This window comes from Phacochoerus africanus, chromosome 15 (assembly GCF_016906955.1).
Source record: "Phacochoerus africanus isolate WHEZ1 chromosome 15, ROS_Pafr_v1, whole genome shotgun sequence".
In the NCBI taxonomy this organism is placed as follows: Eukaryota; Metazoa; Chordata; class Mammalia; order Artiodactyla; family Suidae; genus Phacochoerus; species Phacochoerus africanus.
Window position 1 is genome coordinate 137,113,489 of NC_062558.1, and position 11,110 is coordinate 137,124,598.

Here is an 11,110-nt window from a genome sequence, read left to right on the forward strand (position 1 = left end):
TGCTCATTGGGCAATGGTGGGGTCATTGGAGATGTGTGGTCAGGAATTTTCACATGACACCAGGAAACATCATTTTAAGCTTTTTCTGTGATCATAACGTGAGTGAGTCTGAGAGATGAGGTCCCTTGGGTTCACTCACAGTTGGAGTTTGGCCAGTTGTGGGAGAGAAGTGCTTTTGGGGGCCCAACTGTAATAGGGTGGACTGGGGGCTCTGAGCTGGGCGATGAGGGAGCAGAGGAACTCCGAGGGTGAAGATGGGTGAGGATGTGGCAGGAACCGGAAGCTTGTGCCATTAGAGACTCGAGAAGAAGAAGCGGAGTGAGGGAGCGGAAGTGGGCAGCCGTGCTCAGGCTTGGTCAGAGGTGACCTTTTGGAGGTGCCGTGTTTTTGAGTGGCTACAATGAGCTGGTGAAAGAGATCCCTCTGAATCGTCTCATCGCCCCAACACCCAATTAGGACTGTCAGTTAATTTCTGTCTCCCAAAAGCCTCAGTTTTTCTCCAGCTCCACTGCACAGCCTGGCGCACTGCCCATCCTCTTTCTGGACCCTTACATCACAGCCCGCGGAGGGGCCTCCCTGCCCCGTCACTGGCCCTCCCATTCTGCTCCTGGCGGCGAGACCATTCTAAAACACAGACCTGGAGTTCCCGTCATGGCTCAGCGGTAATGAACCCAGCTAGTATCCATGAGGACTGGGGTTCGATCCCTAGCCTCAAGCAGTGGGTTAAGCATATGGTGTTGCTGTGAGCTGTGGTGTAGATTGCAGATGTGGCTCGGAGCCCATGTTGCTGCGGCTGTGGTGTAGTCTGGTAGCTGCAGCTCCCATCCACCCCTACCCTGGGAACTTCCATATGCCACGAGGGCGGCCCTAAAAAAAAAAATAAATAAATAAATAAATAAACCACAGATCTGATGATGTTCTCACCCCTGCTCAAAAGCCTTTGCTTTCAGAAGCAAATTCAGGATCTATACTCCCTGCATGATGGGGCCCCCTGGACCCTCTCAGGCGGGTCTTGGCAGTGGCCAGATTGAGCCACCTTTGGGCCCTCGCATGACCTTGAGCTCCTTCCCTGGCCCAGTGGTGCACCTGCTGCTCTGCCCTTCCTCGCAGTCAAGGCCAAGTTCTGCTGGGTGCTGCCCCCACCCGCCCTGACCTTGCAGTTCCCATTTCCCCAGGGTTTACACCTTTGTGGGGTTTCTTTATCACTGCATCCTCAGAAACTCAGAGCTCTTGGCATAGAGTGAGCCTTCACTGATTCTCCGATGACTTCACAAATGAAGTGTTGGCTCCCGCAGAGAACATTCCCGAAAACGCTTTTAGGAGGCTGCCTGGTCTCTGGCAGAACAAGGTGCTCTATAGCAGGATCTTCTCTTCTCATGGAGATTCCTTTAAAAGGCCATTTCAGGCTGCTGTTCATCAGGGTCATAACTAGTATACTGTAGATAGCACATCAGTGATTCATGGACTTTAGTAAACAAAATGCCATTCGTGATAGGATGAAATTGTCTCACATATCTTCTGCCTTCTCAAAAACAAATTCAGAGTATTGTTAAAATAAAACCAAAGTGTAAGAAAAATAGAATGTGTAAAAACTTGTAACTAAGAACATAGGTCCGAGGGAAAAAAAGAGCATGTTTTATTACTCATTATTTAAGCTAATACGTCATATGTCATTTATCTCAAATACTGCCATTGGTGGTTTCTAAAAGTAAGCACTCTTTCATTGGATCCAAGACTTCATCTATTAGAAGATACGCCACTGCTGTATGCATCACCAAGAGAGAAAAATATGCTGCCAGGTAACAGGGATGCCATGGCTGTGAAATATATGTCCACCCAGCGCTCCACGTCCCACAGGAGAGACTTCCTCTCTAAAGAGTGGGTCTCCGTGGAGGGGATGTTAACGTCCCTCCCCAGGGGACATTTGGCGGTTTTAGAGACATTTTCAGTTGTCCCAGCTGGTGGCAGAGCTACTGGGTAGCAACCAGGGAAGTTGCTGCAGCAGAAACACACAGGGCAGCGCCCAGCACCCCAGAGTCACCGGCCCCGATGCCAACAGCACCCACGCTGAAAATCAATGCCCCAGAACAAGGACAGTGGCTTTCACGCTTGATAGTGCCCCTGCCCCTCTCGAGTTTCTTTGCCTTTTATTTCCATGGAACCTTGATTTTAAGCACAGAGCCTGTTCTGCCTCACCGTGTGAACACTGTAACACAGCTTTTAAAGAGCAACCGGGAACCAGAGAGATAACTTATTTCAATAAATTAACCTGAGTTTTGCTCAAGCTTTTATTTCTCCTACTCTAATATAAACCTAGAAAATGCACTTAGCCACATTCTGCATTTGAATTATACTTTCAGAGGACATACCACTTGTAGGAATTAAGAAGCAGTGAAATTAAATTGATTTTTCCGTATATGTGGAAAGACGCAAGTTGTAACGGGTGTTATAATTAGGGATGATGGAATCAATTGTAGAATTATTTTTAAGGCACCCAAACCCTAAATCGCGTTGAGCTGATAAACTTTTCCAACTTGTCACTTGTTTTTCTGAAATCATTTGAGTATATTTCCGAGTTTACTTTTAGTAAGAAGCCAAACACAGTAGAAATAAAGTTGGTATTTGGGGAGAGTTTCTTGGCGTTGTAACAGAAAGCTCTGGAAGCAGAAAAGAAAAGGCCTCCATTGATCTTTTCAGTCCAAAACATGTCTGACTTGACGTGCCTGAACTTCTAAGGTGTGATTCAGAAAATGACTCTCCACTTTAAGGCTGACCAATGAAAAGCAAAAGTCAAAGAGAATCTGCTTCTTCTCTCTCTGACTTTCACACTGATGTCATAAGGAAATATATGAAAAGGGCTTGGGTGACCCTAAGACAGTTACACGGTGACAAATAAGAGGGTAAACTTTCAATGAGAAGCCCATTAAATTCCAAGGCTGACTCAAACGCTCACCTGCCCTTTAGGTGCTGCAATGAGTGTCTGTAGGTTCTCACTGCATCATATCCGTCCCGGACCTCACAGGACAGGCCCGGCCGCCATGGAGCTGGTCTGTCCCAGGAAAAACCCGGGGAGCCAGTGTTGGGCAGAATCCTTTAGAGGCGCCTGACTCCTCCTGTCCACTGTCCCCTCCACGACATGCCAAGGATCCACCACACATTTTCATGTACCCAGTGATGGGCATTCTGTCTTCTTGCCACAATCAAATCCTGGTGGAAAGAAAAAGCTGGCATCAGGCATTTACAGGTTAAGGTGGACCCCAAAGGGTCTTCCCTTCCTTGTCTTGGGGGTAAAGGGCTAACAGTGTGCTGGGGGGCTCAGTCTTGAGCAAGATACTTGTTCAACTTTTGTTTTCAGGGGCGTCTAACCCCTAACGCCCCTGGGCCTGATTTCCCAGTCAGGAGGCCTCTGCTTCACCCGCCTTTAAAAATATATCTAAGGTCTCAGCCAAAGCAGAAGCTGCCTGGACATGGGGAAGGAATGTGGGATTGAAGTGACTCTTTTTTATTTTTATTTTTTTTTAATCTTTTTGGAACTGCACCAGCGGCATATGGAAGTTCCCAGACTAGGGGCTGAATCGGAACTGTAGCTGCCAGCCTGCACCACAACTACAGAAACTCCAAGCTGTGTTGGTGACCTACACCACTGCTCATGGTGACGCTGGATCCTCAACCCACTGAGTGAGGCCAAGAATCGAACCTGCGTCCTTATGGATACTAGTCAGATTCATTAACCACTGAACCATGAAGGGAACTCCTCTTAATCCAAAATGCTTAAATTATCCCTCCCTCCTTTCCCCTTTGGTGACCATAAGTTTTGAAGAGATCTTTTTATTTTAATTTTATTTTTTAAATTTTGGTTGTCTGTGGCATATGGAAATTCCTAGGCCAGGGATCAGAGCTGAGCTGTGTGTGCAAGCTATGCAGCAGCTGGGGCAACACTGCATACTTGTTTTTTTTTTTTTTTTTTGTCTTTTTGGCTCTTCTGGGGCTGCTCCTGCGGCATAAGGAGGTTCCCAGGCTAGGGGTCTAATCGGAGCTGTAGCTGCCAGCCTACACCACAGCCACAGCAACGCAGAATCGGAGCCCCGTCTGTGACCTACACCCTGGCTCAGGGCAACACGGGATCCTTAACCCACTGAGCAAAGCCAGAGATTGAACCTACAACCCGAACCCACAACCTCATGGTTCTGAGTCGGATTTGATAACCACTGCGCCACGACGGGAACTCCAACACTGCATCCTTAACCCACTGTGCTGGGCTGAGGATGAAACCTGTGTCCCAGGGCTCCAGAGATTCTGCCTATCCTGTTGCGCCACAGCAGGAACTCCTTTTGACTTGATTCTCAAACTTCCAGCCTATCCTCTTGTTTCAGTGCCACTTTCACCACATCCAGAAGTAACTGGTTCCATGAACAGTTCAGTCTGTTGAGGGTCTGTTACCAAAGTGCCATTTTATTTATTTAAAAAAATTTTAGGAGTTCCCTTAGTGGCTCAGCAATTAACAAACCCAACTAGGATCTATGAGGATGCAGGTTTGATCCCTGGCCTTGCTCAGTGGGTTAAGGATCCGGTATTGCCGTGGGCTGTGGTGTAGATTGCAGATGCGGCTCCGATCTGGTGTTGCTGTGGTTGTGGTGTAGGCCGGCAGCTACCGCTCCTATTTGACCCCTCGCCTGGGAACCTCCATATGCCATAATAAGACCCCCAAATTTTTTCTTTAAAGTATAGTTGATTTACAATGTGGTGCCAATTTCTGCTGTATAGCAAAGTGACACAGTCATAAATAAATGTGTGTGTGCATATATATATATATATATTTCTCATGTTATCTTCCACTGTGGTCTGTCCCAGGAGACTGGATATAGTTCCCTGTGCTATACAGTAGGACCCCATTGCTTGTCCAGTCTAAATGTCATGGTTTGTACCTACCAACCCCAGACTCCCAGTCCATCCCACTCCCTCCTCCCTCCCCCTTGGCAACCATCAGTCTGCTCTCCATGTCTGTGATTCTGTTTCTGCTTTGTAGATAGGTTCATTTGTGCCACATTTTAGATTCTACACATAAGTGATATCTATGGTATTTGTCTTTCTCTTTTTGACTTCACTTCACTTAGCATAAGAATCTCCAGTTGCTAAACTACCATTTTAATGGGCACCTTTCTCAGATCTACTTCCTCAATTGCTCATCACTCAACAAAATGCTGCTGCTGTCATTTTCCCTCCCATTTCTTTGTTCTTGTGTGTTTATTTTAGCTGAGTTGAAGGAAAGACCAAAAGTATGCTTGCACGTTAAATTCCTTGGGATTTTTGTGTTTTTGTTTTTGCTTTTTAGGGCCATACCCACGGCATATGGAGGTGCCCAGGCTAGGGGTCAAAACAGAGCTTAGCTGCCAGCCTACGCCACAGCCACAGCAGTGCCAGATCCGAGCCACGCCTGTGACCTACACCACAGCTCACAGCACTGCTGGATCCTTAACCCACTGAGTGAGGCCATGGATCAAACCCGTGTCCTCATGGACACTGGTTGGGTTCTTACCACTGAACAATAGGAACTCCCTCCTTGGTGTTCTTAAGGCTCCTCTCCCAGCCTTCACACAACATCCCCCAAGGAACTGTGATCAAAGGCATCGTATCGCATGCCCCAGCCCCCAACACGGCACTCATTCCGGTGGTCTGGCTCCTCTTGAGAGTCAGGTCACCTGCTCTTCCTTGTGGAACGCGAAGTATGTGGATGTGATTGACAGCTTCATGAGAATCCCACACAGGGGCGGTTTTCAGAAGAAAAGCATGCAGCGCTGACAAATGGGCAGCACCTGTCCCAGACACAGGGACAGCTTTGCCCTCCAAAACATGCTGCTCTCGAGAAGGCAAGGGTTTCGTCGTTGCTTTGTATTCACCAAATGTTGGCTGCGTCTCAGAAACACTAGGCATCCAAGCCGAAGGCACCTCCCTTGTGTTTCGCCCCTTGTAAAGCCTCAGCAACATCTGTTGGTACTTAGTGCTTCGGAGTCTGCTTGTTAATGTGGAGCCCGATGCAGTGCAAGGACAGCGGAGGCTTCCTGGAGAAATTCCATGTCCTGGAGAGAAAAAGGAGGCCACAGCAGGCAGGCTCTCCCAGAACTCTGGGCCGGGACTTTGGGGATGCATGTGGGCGGAGGGCAGAGATAGTGCCCTTCCTTCATTTGCATGGTTCATGACAAAGGGGCAGGCGGGGGTGGTGACATTTGCTTCCCTGCTTTAACCCCAGAAGTCCTAGAAGAAGGAAGTCTAGTGTAGAAAACTCAAGTTGCTCACATTGCTTGGGCAGATGCTCTTTGTTTCTGTAAGGATTCCTTTGGTATTATTCTCTGAAAAGCGATATCTATATATTCAAGGAGATGATGTCATCTTTCTTAAATGTTTAAACGCTGAGCTGAACAAACTTTGGGTCCCTTCGGAGACCTCTGGCCATCTGTGTCACAAAGACACAATTTAAAAGACAGTGCTTCTGAAAGACATTTTTAATGGCAAACTTTAAATGAAGTCAATCACTGGAAGCTCGATGACAGTGCCTATATGTTACTGTCCTTTTTCAACGTAACAGGAACAAAAAGGCCATGGCCAGACCAATTAGTCACATGTGATGAGACATGATGATATTTTTACTCCTGAACTTTTCTAGTATAAAAGGGATCACCCAAAGAGGAGCAGGCAGTAAGAGCAAGGCATTTGGCAATAAAAATCACCCATCTACAGAGATTTCAGGAAGTCTAAAATGATTAGGTAAAAGATTGCATTTTTCCACAAAGGAAAATATTGAATTTGTATATGTCTTTTCATTGATACTTGCCTAAATAATACTATTTTTTTTCCTACTCTGCAGCTCATTAAAGTTCAGTCTTATTCTCGCTCTGTTGATTTCTACGATGCATGTGTTGTGGTGTTATCCTGTTCCATCTCCTAAGGTAAGAGTTTTGCCCCTGTGTTTGATGCTTGACTAGATGACTGGTATTGCAGAATATGTAAGTTCCAAATAATCTCTAGGAATACGTGACAGAAAGGCAATTTCCCTTATTATTAGAACTTAACAATGAAAAAATATAAGCAGACTCATAAAGGTAGGTAAAAAGAAACATTTATGTGACAGTAGGTAAGAGAGACTCTATTAGAATTTGTTTTGCGTTATTTAGGCATTGGCCTTTGCATAGGAAAATATTCATTTCATTGTAAAATGTGAATTGTTTGGCTCAACGACAAGTTAGTGGTTCCACAAGCATCTGCTGCTAATCAAAGTGAACATTTTACCATTGAAATGCTGTTAAAAGTACAAGGGATTATTTTTCAAAAGCAGAAAATTTCTCGACTTTACAAAAATGGTAACTTTTCAGATACAGATAATATGCTGCTTTCAATGAAATAGCCTCTAAAATATTAAGTCTTATATGTATTCAAGATTATTGATTGAATTCCTAACTATAGTCCTTGAACTGTTCAGAAACTGAATGTCTTTCTTTGGAATTTTTAATGCCATCTCAACAGGATAGTTCTGTTGTTGTTATGTCAATACTTTGTTTAAACATTTAAAATATCTTTTGTCACCGATAGAATTTTATACTTTAACGTTGCTTCTCTAAAACTTAACCTGGCATACTGTAATTACTGAAATCAATGTAATTTATGAAACCACTTTTAGGATAATGAGATGCCACAGGAATCCTAAGTCATAAATATATGTCCAAACATAATGATCTAGCTATTTATATTGAGTCATCTCACTAATCTTTGCATCTGTCATTTTTCTATTTCTTGTTTACTTAACTCAGCTTCTTTTTTCCTGTTTACGCCTATGAGCATTCTACACTAATTTAGTCATTGATTCTATAAGACACCACATTGATCAAGCAAATGAGTCACAATCCATAAATCGGTATATTTTGTCAAGCGTCTTCCTAATTACTTTCTATTCTTTCCCTGAAGGTTTGTTCACGACATTTCTGTTAAACAAGAGGCATTTGTGTGCAGGTTCCTCCCACCCCTTAAATTAAGAATGTTCTTCTCTTGTTCTTCTGGGATCTCCTTGTCCGTAAATGAAATCCTTCTTCCTTCACTGCGTTTTCCATGTTTCTGTTCTTTTCATGTGACCATGTTGCTCTCATTATAACCCCATCATACAGCAACGGGTGCCAATTCGATGGTTTAAGGTGCATGATTATGCAGCCAAAGGATGTATAGGCTTTTATAACATTTGTTGTGAACTTCACAAAGCTTATCTACCAGGCAAACACACCACATTATTCAGTTAATGAGTCTGCCTGACCAGGGCTTCCTTCATGGATCCTCAAAGTGCATCAGTATCCTTTTAGGGATATTTAGTGATGTTTTAGAGGTCTCATAACTAGAAGTAATGCACTTTTTTTGGGAATATAAATGTGGCCTCATGAGAATTTCTGGAAAGAAGTGAAATGCTTCCTTTTCTGAAATGGCTCACAGACCCCTTCTCGCCGGGGACTTAAAGTTGACGGCCTCATATCACACTGCGAGCAACACAGAGTGCAATGATTTTTTGGTGGGTTTCCTCATGACCAATACTTCTGAAATTCTTTGACTGTTCTCAGACTCCAAACCCCCAAATGTCCATCTTTTTCCCCCAGAGACCAATGGGGATGGTCTGCCTGGGAGCTCTGACTGCTGGAACATTTAGGGAGCCACCCAGTGGTCAGTGGAGAATCTCAGGGGTCATTTTACCCATTCTGGTCCCATTTCAGCTCTAACATAATCAAAACCCAACTTGTTTTCCTGCCCTGGTGTAGGAAATATGTACTTTTGACATTGGAGTGTGTTTCTTGAGGTAACGAAAGTGTTCAGCCCCCTTTCTTCCTGTAGTTCTCATATTGCTGAAAAACACAGACTTGGAGTCAGAGGCCTCCTCTCAAATGCCTTTGCTTCACCTCCAAGCTATTTAGTTAATTTCTTCATTGAAAGGAAATGATAACTGAAGAAATAATAGGACCTACGGCATAGAGGTTCTCAAGGGGATAATATGAGAGGATGCACATAAAGCCTGTAGTACAAAGACCATCCATTGCGCCCCTTTGCTCTGGGGCTGAGTCTTCATCTACAAAGTATGGGGTAGAACTGCAGGTTCTCAAGGGTCAATTAGAGCTCAAAGAGTCCAGATTTATTTCTTTCACGACTAAGCCTCCTCTACACGCTCCTACATTAACCAGACCTTTGAGTCCCTGATGAGGAACTGAAACAAAGTCAGAAGACCAAGTCATCAACTTTCAAATTCAAGTCGAAAGACATCCTTGTGGAGAACTTTGGCAAATGGCCCAGGACAGCGCCAGAAGAAAAGTGGCTCCAACTGTCACCTGGCGCTTGGTTATCATGGGTGGTTGTTTTTCTTAGCGAATTTTAAAAACTATTCCCAAGACTAATTAGTGCCACTTGAAAGAGTCTTTATAAAGTAATAGCAACAAGATAACTGCAGGGTGTATGATACAAACACTGAATAGCAGCAATCACGTAAGTAGTGGGAAATTTAGGCAAGAGGGTAGACAGCCACAAACAGTATTTTGTATTTTGATAAAGTATATGTAAAAAAAAAAAAGTGTTTCAGCAAATCCCCCTTTAAATATCGGATATATTGGATTTATTACCATAAGATTTTGGAAATTGTTACTATTGAAATAAGCTTTCAACCCTAAAGCTGTATTCTCTCCCTCCTCCCCACCTCGACTGCCAGGTGTCTGGAAAATCTGATTACTCTGTCATCCTGCTGGACAGCTGCCCAACCAGGATGGTCAGGAGAGAGGGACTGGATTTGCTAAAGCTGGTTTTGGAGAAGACGCTTCTGAAGAGGTCCTTCCGCAATGGCGTGGGTACAGGGATGAAAAAAACTTCCTTTCGAAGAGCAAAACCGTGAATAAGTGTGCAAAGGACCCTGGGAATTAAGCTCAGACTGCGTATAGTATGACAAATGAGCTAAAAGCCAGTTATATCTTTATCATTAAGTATTGGTATGCTCTCGGTTCTTGAGTATCTTTTCTCAGCTGCTACAGAATAAATTAAGTTTAAAAAAAAATGGAAACTGGTGTCAAACTTCTGCTGCAAGAGGATAAAATATTTATGTGATCAGTGAGTAACTTTTCTGGATAGTTATGGATACATTTGCTTTGATCTGAAATTGGCCAGAACGTATGAGTATTTTTACAATCATGACAGTAGTTGATTTTTTTTCCTGCCTATGATATCATAATGCTGAATGTTTTCTTTTAATTACTGTTTTCTGAAATGACTTAGCAGAGCCAATGCTCTGGGGATGTGTTATTTCCGTTTCTAAGAAAGTCTTGTGGAATTATCCAGTGTTAGGATCCATGACACAACTGTATTTTCCTCAATCAATTGATACCAGAAACAAATATTACCAGAGCCCTCTGGATGCGTAGCCCTCTCCACCTTTTTCCATCAAATATACTTCGACATGGATGACTGCTTTGTCTCAGAAATTTGTCTTCCTTTTTTTTTAATCTTAAAACACAGACATACTGCCAATAACAATAAAGACATCAGAGACTCCGCAGTGGTAAAGGGATGGGGCGAGTCTTTGGGGGTCGGCTCCCCAAAACTGCTGATTAAAGTCCTACTCCCACCCCCTCCAGGAAAGGCACCCCTTCCCTTGAAAGTCCTGACATTCCTTTTTAAAAAGGATAACACAGAGTTCCTGTCGTGGCGCAGTGGAAACGAATCTGACTAGGAACCACGAGGTTTAGAGTTCGATCCCTGGCCTCGCTCAGTGGGTTAAGGATCTGGCGTTGCCGTGAGCTGTGGCGTAGGTCACAGACACAGCTCAGATTGGATGTTGATGTGGCTGTGGTGTAGGCCGGCAGCTGTAGCTCTCATTCGACCCCTAGCCTGGCAACCTCCATATGCCATGGGTGTGGCCCTAAAAAGCAAACAACAACAAACAAAAAAAACCCAGATAACACAACATCTGTTATTATCTCAAAAGCATAACTTTAATAAATGCGTATATATGCATGTTTAATTCTGCAACACGATGAAGGCATTCTGAGAAAACCATTGCATTTCCTACTTCACTGTTTCGATGTAGACACAGATGCGGTGAAGA

At 44.1% G+C, this 11,110-nt stretch overlaps 1 protein-coding gene across 1 annotated transcript; it reads left to right on the forward strand.

Annotated features, from left to right (window-relative positions):
• Positions 1-6,032: 6,032 nt before the first annotated feature.
• NPS (neuropeptide S) lies at positions 6,033-9,904 on the forward strand. Its single transcript, XM_047762692.1, has 3 exons — positions 6,033-6,147; positions 6,856-6,944; positions 9,725-9,904. The coding sequence occupies exons 1-3, from the start codon at positions 6,033-6,035 to the stop codon at positions 9,902-9,904; spliced, it is 384 nt and encodes a 127-aa protein (XP_047618648.1).
• Positions 9,905-11,110: the final 1,206 nt, after the last annotated feature.

Excerpts from the sequence above, each read along its gene's own strand:
- NPS (XM_047762692.1), top strand. The coding sequence starts at position 6,033 with ATGCAGTGCAAGGACAGCGGAGGCTTCCTGGAGAAATTCCATGTCCTG. Across the intron at positions 6,148-6,855 it reads CCGGGACTTTGGGGATGCAT|TCTGCAGCTCATTAAAGTTC; the intron begins GTGGGCGGAGGG and ends TTTTTTTCCTAC. Across the intron at positions 6,945-9,724 it reads ATCCTGTTCCATCTCCTAAG|GTGTCTGGAAAATCTGATTA; the intron begins GTAAGAGTTTTG and ends CTCGACTGCCAG.